At 41.1% G+C, this 14,751-nt stretch overlaps 1 protein-coding gene across 1 annotated transcript in view; it reads left to right on the forward strand.

The window, feature by feature from the left end:
* The window catches only part of AGBL1 (ATP/GTP binding protein like 1), a 332,766-nt gene that overhangs the window by 155,805 nt on the left and 162,210 nt on the right, over positions 1–14,751 (forward strand). Inside the window, exon 18 of the mRNA XM_037393817.1 lies at positions 107–287. Within this exon, the coding sequence (XP_037249714.1) occupies positions 107–287 (181 nt within the window). The remainder of the gene's footprint in view (positions 1–106; positions 288–14,751) is intronic.

Genomic DNA, 14,751 nt, shown 5'->3' on the forward strand with positions numbered 1-14,751 from the left:
TATTAACTTAATTAAAAAGGAATAAAACACACTTGCAAAGATATTATTCAAAGAGAAGTCCTCTCTAGGGTTGGTTTTATTTTTGGGTTTTTTTTATGTTTTACAGGCAATCGTCCTTATGTGTTTCTCACTGCCCGTGTTCATCCTAGTGAAAGCAATGCCAGTTGGGTAATGAAGGGGACCCTGGAGTTCCTTGTGAGCAGTGATCCCATTGCTGACCTCCTGCGGAAATGTTTCATTTTCAAGATTGTCCCCATGCTTAATCCTGATGGAGTCATCAATGGCAAGTGAGTTGTGACATATGCTTATCCTGGGCTTTTGCTGGGTTTGTCTGCAGGTGTTACCCCTGGGCGCGTAGCAGGTCTCATTTTCAATGTTATGGGTCAGTAGATTGCCCTTTGTCTTGTGTCTCATTCACCCTGTTACCGATCCTGTATGGAAAATGTGAATCTGAGATACAGGCCAGTGTGCTGTCTTGCATTTGTCAGATGTACGTGATTCTGTACTGTATAAGGCCATAAGATGTCTCAATTGCCTGGATGGAGTATTAGTGGTGCCAGAGAAACTAGATCTTTCTTGATAAATGGAGGCCTACTATTCTGCTAAAGGAGCAGGGCAGACTACACCTGCAAGACAGATATGCTTGGGAATAACTGGCTTTAATTAATGCTTTGTATAGCCCGGTGCAGGGGGAAGATGAGTAAGGATCTATTAAATTTTCACATTTTCATGGAAATATTTCCCTGTAGTGAAGCTCCCTCCTTCTCCCACCTCCTTTTCAATCTTCCCTCCCACATGTTTCCTAAGAGATACTGAATCTGAGCTTGGAAAATACTGATTCCTTCTTGTATTCTTAGCCTTATACCATCCCTACCCACCCACACTAAATTGACATCCCTATCCCTGTACATGAGTGGGAAAATTATAACTCTGCTCCTAATACAATGACATGAAATAATTATTGCTATGCAGCCAGTGAAAGGAATTCCCTCTGAAGGCTTGCAGATTGCACTAAGATAAAGTAGGCTTGCACTTCACTGGAAAAAAATCTCCAGTGTCTCTGTGGACAGTGGAGTTTGTTCACCTCATTGGGTGTTTGTGGAGTGGCTGTAAGTTAATAACTGTCATTCCTGCCTCTGATGCACTGGCAGGACATTATGCTCACATCCCACTGGTAGCTGGCGAGATGTGCATTTTGACCTGGTGATAAGGTCTTGCAGGTTTTGTAACAGCTGTGTTCCTGGCTTGCTGCAGTGGAAAACATGACAAATCCCCAAGGTGAAAGATTGGCTTAGAGAAGCACTGAAACACACAGCAAAGTGTAGAGGAACAACTTTTCTTACGCTATGCTCTCCCATCTGCTTTTGGGTTAGACTGCAGATTGAGAGCTGCAGAAACAGAACAGTCCTGAGCGACAAATGAGTTGAGTTTGGTTCTAAACTAATTCATTTCATTTTGGGGTAAGTGGCTCAGCAGAGAGCAGCCAGGGCTTTTCTGACAGTCTCTAGTCTGTGACTATGAAGAGTCATAGCTTTTGTGCTGCTACGCTCCCCAGGACTCGAGCATATCTGTAGTCTGGGAGGACTGTTCAGAGTAGCTGGATACTGCTCCAGAGTATTCGAAGCCTCTGCTGGCACCAAATGCTTCCTTGATCCTTCCAGACAGCAGAAGCAAAAAAAGAAAGGTTGTGGCTTTTTTTCCCCTCTTCTTTTTTTCCTTTCACTGCACTTAATTAAAGTTTCCAGCAGATGGAGGACTGGAGGGAATGTCTGACCTTTTTTCTCCAGCTGTCAGGAGCGAGTGTAGCAGAGAAGGGACCCTCAGGAGGGGAGGACTTGGCTCTCTGTGACACCTGGACAAAGTGTACTGCCTGAGCTCATGTCACGCTGGAAGTTATTTTGCCTTCCCTGGTGCAGATGAGCTTAAACTGTAGTTAAATCTGGTGATGGGTTAAAAAGTTTGGTAAGCCTTGCCAAAGATGGGAGCAGGGGAACTTCCTAGTTTTATGCAAGTTGCTGTGCTCTCACACCTCCCACCTGTTGAAGGCTAGATGTACTGAATGCATCAAATCCACTATCCAGGCCAACAAATATCCTGGCTCTGTGCTGGACACTGGGGATACTTACATGTGGTAACTGGTGATCTTATCTCTTGTTGTGAAATAAGGATTTCTTCTGTTTCGGTGCCTCTGTTGCTTTCTTTAAGAAAAAGCTGTATTCTTTTTTGTTGATGGTTCTTTGAATCTCCTTACTCTCCGTCCTCCCCAGCCCTGTGTGTTGGGGTGCACATACCTTCCCTGCTCATCACGGAGACCAATGCCAGTGCGTGGTTACAAAGGATTTCTTCCCACAGCCCAGCTGTGCCCCTTCCCCAGCTGGCTCCCTGCTGCAGGCGCAGCTCGGTGGAAGAGTGCTCATCCCAGCAGGGTACCACCCGATCGCGCTTTGGGAGCCTCGTGCAGCAACGAGATGATCAGGGCCTTGGTATTTGCTTTGGTTAATGTGATCTGAAAGTTACATGGGGAGAATGTTCTTCTAACACCAGATAGGACTGCAGGAATACGATTATGCTCTGGCTGTGCGTGGCTGAGCTGGGAAGCAGCTTTCTACCCTCCCTTTCACTTCAGTCAGTGCTCTGCAAATCCGTTCCTGTCTGTCAGCGATGAAGAGACTTGTAGCCCCGTTACTGGTCCTAAATGAAGGTAGCGGTTATGCAAACGTGCATGTATGAGTGGGGTTGTCATCACATAAAAATATAGATCACTGCCAAAAAGAAAGCTTCCAGAAAGAATTGGTGAACAGTTATGTTGCTGTGTGTGGCTGAGTGTGCTGCTCCATCCTGAACAGCACTCAGGTGTAGGGTCTGTCAAATAATATTCAGCTCATCTGACAATGGCTATATATTTTAAATTAAATAATAGATACTGCTTCTCATAGAGTTAATCTTACATTTTCTTCCAAAGGCTGGTTTTTGTCCACTGCTGCTGATGGGATGCTGCCTCATATAGACCTGTGGTCTGACCTGTTATGCTGTATTTTATGTATATTTTGTTATGTGTATTTTAGTTTTGTTTCTTAAGACTATTTTTTCCTTGTATTTAATATCTAAATGTCCCAGAAAAGTAGTGTAAGTCAGTTTGAAGCGACAGCCGTATACTTAACAGACAGTATCCTTGCAGCCTGACTTTATTTTGTACAAGTTGTTCTGTGAGATTCCAAAATAGTAAGCATTGTTTTTAATTATGGCTCACCACCTTCACCATACCTGTAGCCCCCTTTTAAACTAAAGCAATCATAATAAAACAGGAAAGCTTTAAAAGGAATTAATCTCTATTAAGTGTTGGAGAATCTATGAAGAAGAGTATCATTTTCATTATGAAAGTGACAATAAAATGCAGTGAGTGAGCGAGAGGTGCTTTGTTCCTGGCTCTGCTATCAATGGACTATGAGACCTTGGTCACTACCCCCTCCTTTTGACTGAGTTTTCTCTAGAGAATGAGCTATTGACATACCGTTACCTTTGAGCAGTTTGAAATCAAGACTGAGGTATGCATATTGGGAGCATTTTCTCTTCAATCTAGACCTACTTGTCGTTTTAACTATTAAGCTTGTTTTTAACTTGTAGAATGTGGAAAAATACTGTTCTCTGATAACTCTAGATTTATGAGGAATGGTGCAGCGTAGCCTTTGGTGAAACTTTTTGAACTGCTTTTTTAAAAAGTTTATCTGTTCAGCAGAAATCTTTGCAGCCTGAAACTAGGTCAGTTATAGTCACAGTTGTATAAAACCTGGAAAGCAGGGTTCAGTGTGGGAACTTGTAAAAAACCCCAAATTATAGTAGCAAGAAAAGAGTTTTTTTACAAAGAAACAGAACACTTTTTGCTGTCAACAGTGTTCCACATAAACTCATCACGCAGTTGAGCACTGAGTTGTGTGTGGGCTCATGCATGCCTGTGCAGTTGCATGCTAAGTTTTGATGTGCTCATATGCTGTCCTGTGTGCACCTGCTGTGCATCCTCCTGTCAGCAGCTTGTTCACGCAGCTGTTCCCTGCATCTGCTCAGACCTGCAAGCCATCTACACCGCACCTGGCATTCCCACGTGTGTGCTCACAGTCACAACATCCTATTCAATGCTTTGTGGGTTTGGCTGGACTTCTCTAGACACTGCAGTTCTAGATAAATATTGCTATTTATTACACCCAAATTTAGGGTTATTAATTATATCACTATAACCTAATTTATATCACTATAAACAACAGTAATAAATGATGCCAAATGCTAACACTTGATGCTTGCCAACTGTGCCTGTTTGATGAAGGTTCCCCTCTCCCCCAGTTCCCAGAAGTATTAAATTAAAAATGATTGGCCTTGCAAGATCATTGATCGTTTGAGAAGTGGAAGCTCCTGGGGAAGTGATTTTTGTTTTAAAAAATACTTCATGTGCAGACTGGTCATAGAGTGTCTGTATTTTGTGTATTCAGAAATTCTCTTCCCACTGATAAATCCCAAACTGGCCGATATCACAGTTCTCTGAGTCCCTGTCTCACTCCTACACTGCCACCTTCTTCCTCTTCCTTTACTTCCTTTTAATGTTTCCTCTTTCTTTTTGTCTGTTTGCCCTTTTCTCACTCTTCCCTCCCTCCCATTGAATCAAAGAAGCTTTTCATTGAGAAGAACTCAATGCATTTTTAAATGAATTGAACCAATCAGTGGAGATGGGAGCCGGCGAGTCTTTTTCTTGGTAAAGGAAGATGAGTATTTTGGAAACGGCATGACTTCTTCAAACCCATGGGGTAACCATAGCAGCAGTTAGGAAGAGGAAGTCCTGATTTGCATTTTGGATTATAGCCATAGACTATTCTTTATCTGGTTTAAAAACACCCTGTTCCCTCCTACAACTGCCCTCGCACAACACAGGCTGAGTAAACTTTTCTGCTGCTCAAAGGTAAGGCAGGTGAGGTGCTCGGTTTCTGATCTCTCCATTGATATTTGCTTCCATTTTATTTAGGCTGTTTATTCCATCCTGTTTTACTTATCAGGCTTTGTTCATAACCTTCCCAAATCCAGCAGAGAAAAGCTTTACTTCTTTGACAATTACTGACATAGAGAGGTAGAAATGTTCGCTAAAATCCTTTCCAGAACAGGTTTCCTCTGCACACCCTCAAAAGTTACAAACGAAAAATGAGTGTCCTCCCACATATTTTCTGGAACCTGGTTCTTTGTTTTTTGAAGGATGCTTTTAAGAGAAGGGGCAGAAGCGCACATGTCTCTATACCCAAAACAGATTATTTGGATATATGGCTTTTTTTTAATCTCCTATATTAATGCTTACTCTTCTGCACTGAGACATTGTGTTCTTTAGACAGTAAGAGGCAGAACTGATCAGGGACAGGAAAAAAAAAAAAAAAAAGCTAATGGCCAGTCTAAGGAGTCAGTTAATGATCCAGAACCACATCCTCAAGGATTAAATCTTGAGGTGATGTCACACAAAGCTGTGTGACTGCAGACACCCCTCCTTTCCTCCCCTGCTTCTCTTTATTGCTTCTCTGCGGTCAAGGGATTGAAAAAGTTTAATTCTCAGAATCTAGCCTTGTAAAACTAAATTGGTGCCATGCACTCTGCAAACACATTCCAAAGGCTCTCTCCAGACTAGGTAATCTGTGCTTGTTTCTCTAAGGATAGTGCAGAGATGTGGGAAGGCTAGGAAAGGAATGTTTTTTTTAATTAATGCAGTGGAAGTTTGTCTCTAGGAGAGGAAGGTACTACAGGACTAGCGCGCTGCTGTTCTTTGGCAGGTGCTGTATGAATCTGTTGCCTTCAGAAGCCCTGTATCTAAATTGGCACCACCATGCCAAAGTAGTTGGGTAGACATAGGCAGAAGCCAAGGTATACTTGGATAAAAGAGCATTTTGTAAAAGATTCAAGCCTTACTCCTTTATAATGGTTGTGCTCCATGTTGGACGCTGTAAGGTGGCATATTTGTGTGCACTGATAGTTTCCTCAAGACCTCAGAGAGGACAAAAATGCCAGTTCTCAGAGCATCTGTTCTGGCTTGGTGCATGGCTCTGGGAAGTGTGCATGACATGGGGGCTAAATTTCCCCTAGTGCAGTAGAAGTTTTCTTAGATGTTTCCTGCTTTGATGCCTCAGGTGTTGCTTCTGTTGTCCTCCACCAAGATGGCAGTGATGGATTTGGGAGCTTAGGGTAGCAAATGTGGCTAGTGAGTGCACAGCATGAGATAAGATATAAGCTGCAGTATTCTTCCCCCTCTCATTTCTGCCAGCTGTTCTTGATGGAGCCAGAAGTGGGGTCTGGCCCGGCACCATCCACTTCTGAGTACCTCTCTGTGCTGTCAGAGGTGCACCGATTTCAACCAAGTTCCTTCTGTGATAAACATCCGCCTGCAGACAGCTGCACCCCAGAACTCTCCCTTCTGACAGTGCTTCTGATGCAGTATTGTTTATTCCTTCCCTTATCAGCCAGAGCTGCTGGGCCCCCTGAGTTATTAGTTCTATTCACTCATTGTCAGTGTTTCCTCCTTCGTAAATATGCCCCCATACGTCTCTGCTCCTGAGGAATATGCTTTCTCTTCTATTTACTGCTTTTCCCAGGCCCCCACCTCATCGCTCTCTCCACCCAGTGGCCCAATAACAGCCAAGGAGATAAATAAGCTACATAATTCTTCCCAGCTATTATTTTTTTGTTGTTGTTGTTGTTGCTCTGCATAGTAATATATATAATAACAAGGAAACAAATCTTATTACTAAAGTAATTACAATAAATAAAAAGCCGAGGGGGGAAATGAAGGAAGGGTCTGTCGGGGGAGCGATTGCAGTAGAATTTTTTAAAATTTAATTTACTAGAGATGTTCTCTGCCACTTTGTTGATACCCTGCTGAGGGGGGCCGTGACTAATTAGCAGCCAGCTGTTGTTCTAACACCCGCACCTAATTTATTGTGTGGCTGTCTCTAAAACAGCAGCCTGTATGATATTGTCTATGGGACTCGGCACCAGCCTTGTGTCAGTGGTTGGCTTTATTGCTTGGTGCTTTTGTTTCCCAGAAGCTGGATAGTTGAAATTTTGGGTGCTTTGCTCTCATTCCTTTTATTTTCCAGCATATCTCATGTGCTTCCAGGAGTTTAGGCCAGAGAGTACATTCGATCTATTGCATTATAACTGCTTGTCTCAGTGTTCAGCTTGATAATAGACCAACACAACTGCTAGTTTTTGACAAATTACCCAGAGAACTGTCTGTGTGCCTTGGTAGAGAACAAAAGAGTCCCAGCAGCAGAAAGTCTGGTATGGACAGGGTCTAGGGTTTGTTAAACATTGAAGTCTGTGACCTCATTCTACTGCTTGTAGGTTTCTTGTGAAAGCACCATGTTGTTGCTTGCCAACAGAGTGGAGATTACAGTACCATCTCTCTTCTAAATGGCTATGAAAACTAATTAGTTAATGGACATATCAAGAACTGGAAGTATTTAATGCATTGTCCCTTGTTTCATTAGTCTTTTAGTTGCCAATTGCAAAAGCACATGCAGTCTTTGTAAAGCTCTTAAACAGTAAAGGTACCTCATGATTTCAGTGCATCTCCCGTGGCTCTTTTGTACACAATTTATGCTGGTGATGCAAAGTCACCTGAGATTTAGCTACAAAAGTCTCTTGATGTGGTCTCAGTGATATTACTGTCTTGGACCACTAAACATTTCAGCTTTTAGCCTTGGGAATTATTTCATTTTAGATAGGTACTACCTTGTATTTTCAAGTTAGTGTGAATATTAGATATGAACATGATGTTTCATGGGCTCAGAAAGGAATTATTTTGTTCTGCATTCATGTCTGTTTTCCTGACTGGCGATAGGAGTTCATAATCAGATGTGTGTACTCCTTTGAAGATATTTTCAGGAGCCAGGAGACTGGCGTACAAAGCTAGCTTTTAGTAAAGTTAATGAGATGATTGAATTATATTATTCTTGTTCGCTTGATTGTGTATCACTATCCCTTTTTGCTTGTTGTTATGTTTATTTTGAGTCCCCTTTGTGGTATATTACTCCCATAAGAATTGTGCCTGTGCTAGGCTCTGTATAGAGACAGGCAAGGAGCAGCGGGTCCCTTGTTAGGAACTGAAGCATTAGTGGCACAGCCTATGCATTAAGGTTGGTGAGAATGAAAAGGATGCTGGTTTGTTGGCCTTCATGTAGCCTGATCAGTCTTCTCAGCCCTGGCCACGTGATGCATTTTATGGAGGTGTAAGCTTTGCAGTTACAGCTCTCTTTCAGTATTATATTCTGGGCTAGGGAAAGCATCTTGCAGCAATGACTTCTACAGCCACCTAATGAAGGTTCATGAAGGATACCTCAGTATCATCAATGCAGGAATTGGAGAATTGTATTAAAAATTAGGAGTCTCCTCATAACTCTTGGAATTTGCAGGAGGTATCTGCAAACCTTAACCCAGCTGGCCACATAGGTGAATGTAAACTGAGAAATATTACAATTGCTGCTGACCTTGGATTTTACTTCTTACCTGATTGCGGTAGGCATCAAATACTGATATCAAAGTTGAATATTTTGGAGATGAGTTAATGTCACAAATAAAGAGACTGTTTTGGTCGCCTATTTCAAGATCAAGTCTGCTTATCTAAGTTAACACCTATTGGAAGCTACAGATTTAGAGATGGAGTAGTTATTCATAGGGTGGGAAAAGAGAAGTCCACAAAATGAAATTGTAAAAACTTCACTTTTATAGACGCAGTGAAGAATGTCCAATACTTTACTGCAATATCCACACTACCTGGAAAGCTGAAATTGCCCAGGAATGAGGGTTATTGTCTCTTGTAATATACCTTCATATATTACACTGTGTAATAAATCAGGCATTATTTCTTTTGCCCTGAAAACTGGACATACCTGGAGTTCCAAGTGACATTTCACATTTTATATGACCATTCAGTGCCTTTGAAGTATTAAAACACATCGTTTTTTGTGAAATATGCACAGAAATTCTTCTTGAAAGCCTATGAATAAAAAAATCTGGAGCTTAGTTATGGTGCTGTAAAGCTGCTTTTCCATGAGTCTGGTTTAAAAAAAATTCTATGTTGGATTAGCTCTGTGGTTTGGTTACTGTTGGTCTTTAACATTTTTATTTATTTCTGTATTTCTCACTTTTCCCTCCCTTCTCTTTGGAATTTGTTATTCAAATGTAACAATAAAAGCTGGCAAAGTACTGTGATAGGAGAGGAGATATATAATGGCCTTGGGTTGGAGAAATAGACTGGCAATTGAAAATGGTGTTTGTAGAAATGGGACAAAGAGGCTTATCCACAAAAACGTGCTTCATTTGAAAGTCTGTGTTTTCAAAATTGCTTGTGCAAAAATGTACCTGCAAAGAACCAGCTGAAGTTGAATTTTAACCTATGCACATGGCTCATATAATTGCACATGCATTGGGGTAACTACATGGGCAAATTTTGCTCCAGTGGTTTCATCAAATTGCCACCCTAATTCATAAATCCAGCTGACTGTCCCACAGAAACATCAAGAAAATGAAAACTAGAAAATTGACTCGATGTTGGAATGACAGAGAGAGAAATCAAAACATCTTCTGCAACCCAACAGGCAGCGTTTCTTGGAGTCAGGAGGAAAAAAAAAAAAAGTGCAGCACAGTTTTAATGCTGCAAAGCAGCTCTGAGTCTTGAAGGGGTAGAAAAACTGAAGAGCTTTTGAAGTCATATAGTCCAGGTTTGAGCGGGGAGCAGTCAGTGAGATTGGCAGGGAAGAGAGTTCCAGTAACAGCGCACCTTGGATCTAAACTTACCGCAAAACCCTAAACGTAGTATTTAAACACACTGTAGCTCAATGATACTGTGACCCTGATAGGGACTCTCAGGTAACTGTGATAATATTTTACTGCATGGGAATAGTGATGATTTATGCTGTAAAATTCTACAGCAGTTAAGTTCAGAATTTTTTAGAGCTGAGCAACTTTTCCATGGCCTTTTAGAACTGGCTTCTTGAATTGCAGAAGTGGATGTGTCCTTATATAAAATGGTTATACGTTCCATTTTATCCCACAGGACTTTTTCATGTCTGAGGAAGCAGAATGCAGAGAAGTGGTAGTGAACAACATAGATCTTAATTTACCTATTGGATTGCTTTTGTTTGTTTGTCACAAATGACAAGGACTTTGGGCATATTATTGCAATAGTTGGCAAAGAGCTGTTATATTCTACTGTGTATATATTACAGAACTCAAATAGGAAAAGATTGATTTCTAAAGATGTACACACAAAAGTCCATAATCAGGTCAGTATCTTCATATAATGCTGTTTCTGTTGTTTCGGTTTTTTTTGTGAAGTTATCAGGCAATCACAAGGTGCGAGTACAAGGATTCTTCCCGCGTACATCCCACGGCAGCACCTCTAGTAGTAGAGTTTCCTTCTCTGTCCCCCATGTTCCCTCATTTCCCTAGATGTTCATAAGCTCAGCTTTTGAAGGAGAGGGAAGTACCAGTTCTCCTGGGACACTGAGCACTGCCTAAAGCAGGAATTTGGTTCCCGGTTCCAGCTCTGGTCTGTGGTGTTTTCTACCACCAGTAACACTAATGAAGACTGCTTGAGAAACGTTTCCTGTATTCATTGTCTTTTAGCTAACAAAAGTTCATTAACAAAAACAAAAGACAAAGATTAAAAAAGTGACAATTTTTCTGTCTTCCCTGTAATGGTTATGGCACATAAGAGGATATAAAGTGCAGAGCAGCTGAACACTCGTAAACTATTTTAATACCATTTAGAAATGAGAAGAAGGAGGGGAAGAGGCTTATGTAGCAATGTAGTTAATTGCACTAATCAGTCACTTCTCCAGAGCACTATCATGGTTTTAAATCCTTGTTCCAGTGACGTGAAAAAAATTGGTGATCTCTCATCCAAGTCTGTACCAGATCTTGGTCTATATCACAGAAATCTCTAGTACTGCATTTGAGGTAGCAGTGAATTCCATGCTTAGAGGGATATAATGTTAGGCAAAGCAGGTCTGGATTATACCTGTGATAGCTAGCTAACACAAGGTCCGAAAGTGAAGTTAGCGGGGGCTATGGGAGATTAAGCTATGTTTTATTTGGATATTTTTAGTTGTCAAGAATAACATCTCTGAGGTTAGGCTGAGATCTCTTGAAAGGCAGCTGACGCTTTGTGAGTTGAACAACCTGCACAAAATAATTCTGCTGATTTACCTGTCTTGTGTTTTGCTATAAACACGTGTAAAGGTTGAACGTGGAAATCAAGAGTGAAGACAGTGGGACAATAGTTTTTTCTCTCCTCTAGGATATGCATGTTAGACAAAGAGAATTTGCTTTGGAATAACTCAGTGTTTGAGGAACATGTGTAGTCTTGTGCAAGTGCTAGTTTTGAAGTGGAGGAGAGCCAAGTGTTTTAAGTCACAGTAATTTCTGTCTCTCTCACTGACATGCAGGTGAGGGCACCCTTGAACTGTGCAACTTCTCTATCTATCTTTAGACAGATTTGGATGGTATGTAATCCCGTTTTGAACACAATCTGTTCAAAATCAAATAGTGTCCATATCAATGGCTTTGAGCTTTCAGAGTCATAACACTAATACAGCTGGGAATGTAAATAAAAAGGAGAATATTGAATATTAAGGAAAAGCCTCTGTTGCTGTGAACAGCAGAGATAATCTGAATCAAGTATACCTTCTTGTTACACACTTTCTTACCAAAAAAAAAAAAAAAAAAAAAGTCCAGCTCAGGGCTGCTATTTCTAATGAACTGGTTTTACCAGTGTTCATAGCTCTCCTTTTTTTAACTGGTATGTATTGGTTCTGACTGTGTGTACCGATGACGACAATTTATTTGTTACAACTTTTGTCCTAAAGGGTCTCAAAGTGCCGTAACAAATTACCTGCTTTACTTTCAGGTGTTCCTTACTGTACCGCCTTTGGACTGGTGCAAAGTAGCTCTTCTGTAACTTCTGATCACGTTGCCTCTGAGTGCTGGGAGTTGGGTTTAAGCCATTGAGCAGAAGCTGTGGCAGCTAGGTCTGCAGCAGATGTTGCAAACTACAGAGTGGCTTGGAAAGAAATCACTTAGGTGCAATCAAATCCCTTCTGTTTTGTGTTTTTTCCCTAAGCCTTTTATTAATCTTTGAGAAACACGTGGCAGCTCTGAAATCGTAATTTTTACTTGCACAGTCTCAAATGGGATGGCTGGTCCCTAAAGAGCATATATCTAGCAAGCACTAATTCTCCACAAATCAGCTGTGGTGCATGTATGATTCTGTCATTGTTAATTCTTGCTTAAACCTGATGTGAGCCTAAATAAGGAGTTTGCTTTGAGGTTTGCCAAAACCTCTGAGGTCCAAATGATACAGTATTCTATGTGTGTAAGTGCATATACAATCATGGTAATAGAAGCTATTTTGATCCAGATTGTCAGGAATGAAAGGATGCAGTTGTGCTTGAAAAATACATATGCATTTGCATGTGCAATTACTCAAGTTGGAGTTTAGGCATTTAAATGGCCATTTGTGCTCTGATTTTTTATTACGTTCATCCTGCAGGAATGGATTTGTGCAAATCAGCAACACAAATATGCATATGTTTTCTTGTGTGCTATCCTGAAAACATGTTGCCTTACTCGGACATGGATTGATTTATCTTTTTCTCCCCTTGAAATTTCTGTTCTAATCTAAGGAATGTGAACTGTGGTGGCTGAATGGCAGTTCTTCAGCAGCATGTTTTTGTTTTCCAAATGGTTAACTCTCGTAATTGTTTCTGTAATGTAAGATAATATTTCCAGCTAACAGTTATTTAGGGTACTGTCATGGCAAGCCATAATTCAACCCTGTTGCCTAGTGGTCCAAATAATGACCGAGGCTTGCCCCTAGCTGAATTATTGTTCTTTCGCTTCTTACTTTCCCTTCATACACATAAACAAGTCTGTCTTTATGCCAAACTCACTCTGAAATACAAAGGAAAGCAGAAGCTATATTGTTGATTCAGAGCTCCATCCTTGCAGCTTTGGGGAGAAAACTGCTCATAGGAGTATGAAGGCCTTTGAAGTGCTTCTTGGTGACTTGGCCCATAGGCTTCCTGGAGGCTCACCAGGCTCTTATTCTGTCACATCTTTAATGTATCTGTATAGAGCATCTACTTCAAGTACTTAACAGAGAGGATGAAGAGGTCCAGTCTGACTTGGGACTGGAAGACTATTTGGGCTGATGCTAAACTGCTCCTGAAACACCTTGAACACACTGAAATTTGCACCAAAATTAGGAAACTTTGAGTTCGCTGACTCATGACTCAGCTTATGGGGATAACGCTTGTAAAGAAGATTGTGTTTAATGTACCTTCTGTGATTCTCCTTTAAGAAAGAGTAGACATCACGAAAGGACAATAGCAATGTAAATGCTGCAGAGGTACGAAGTTTTGTCAGTAAGCCTTTGGTGAGGAAGAAATTAAATTTTAAGTTTCTTCATATTAATAATCCTATTAAGAGTTAGCATAATAAAGGTTTATTGATTAACTTTTAAGCTGAAATTTGCTTGTGATTTTTTTTGGGGAAAAAATAAAAAGAAATGGCAATAGACAGACTGCACGACAATGACTTAATGAAGTGGCAAACCATACTTTTAAAATCACTCATTGTGATCCAAAATGGCATCTTATTTCATGGAATCTAACACCATTCACACTGGGTGGAGTCTGTGAACCATTCAAATTGATATGGAAGTTGGTCTAACCTGGGAAATACTAACGGGTACAAAATGCAGGTATGAAATATTCATGTAAGTTTGGTCCAGAAATGATGGTGGAAAGCCTTGTAAATTGCTAGAAGAATGTGAAAAGGAAAGTTATAACTTTGACTTTCTAAACAGTGATTTATAGACACGCAGGGTGCATGGTATGACTGTTTGCCTGGTTAGATGTGGGAGCTATGCTCAGTTACAAGTGCTTAAAGGACACTGACTAAAAAGAGGCTGTTCTGTGCTCATGTGGAGAGCCATGGATACCCAGGTTGTGCTGAGGGTGCTCTGCAGAGACTGGGCTCCGAGTAGGGCAGGACAAGGTTTGCAAGAATAAGCTGAGAAAGGCAGTCTGACCTTGTTGCATGAATGTTTTGGAGACTAGAAGTTTCAGTGGAGAGTCATGGCCTTGGCTATTTAACAACGGAGGAGGGGAAGTAATTCAGGATGTAGTAAGAAAAGATGTGTGCTACAGGCAGCTATCTGTGCTCAGGCAGCCCAAACTTGATATTATAAGCAATTAATTTGAGCCAGTACTATGGTCAGGCTACATTCCTGCAGAGTAATGGCAAAAGAGCCTGAATGGATCATGGTTTGATTGCCATCTGTGCTAACGCCCGGGAGACACCACATATACCCGTGGATTTGTGTCAGTGTAACAGAGCACAGGCCCCAGCAGTGGCTGCAGTCTCCTTGAGTTTGTGTTTTCAGGTGTCACCTGGGACCTGACTTCTTGAAATTTTGCATTAGGGAGTGATTTCTGTTTACTTTAGGTAGCCCGCAGCAGGAGCTGCTGGATAATCTCAAGAGGCTTTCCTGGAAGCCTTAGCTTAGTTTTGTACCTTTGAAGGGCCTGAAGAGATAAGATATGTCTCCATTAGGCAACCAAGCTCAGGAGCTTATCTGCATTGCTTTAAGCTTGCTAGTTTCACATCAGTCCATTAGAGAACCTCTTTCCCAGACTGGGAAGGAGATGCGTCTCTTAGTAGTTGTCT

The sequence above is a fragment of the Falco rusticolus genome, chromosome 7, assembly GCF_015220075.1.
Source record: "Falco rusticolus isolate bFalRus1 chromosome 7, bFalRus1.pri, whole genome shotgun sequence".
Lineage (NCBI taxonomy): Eukaryota > Metazoa > Chordata > Aves > Falconiformes > Falconidae > Falco > Falco rusticolus.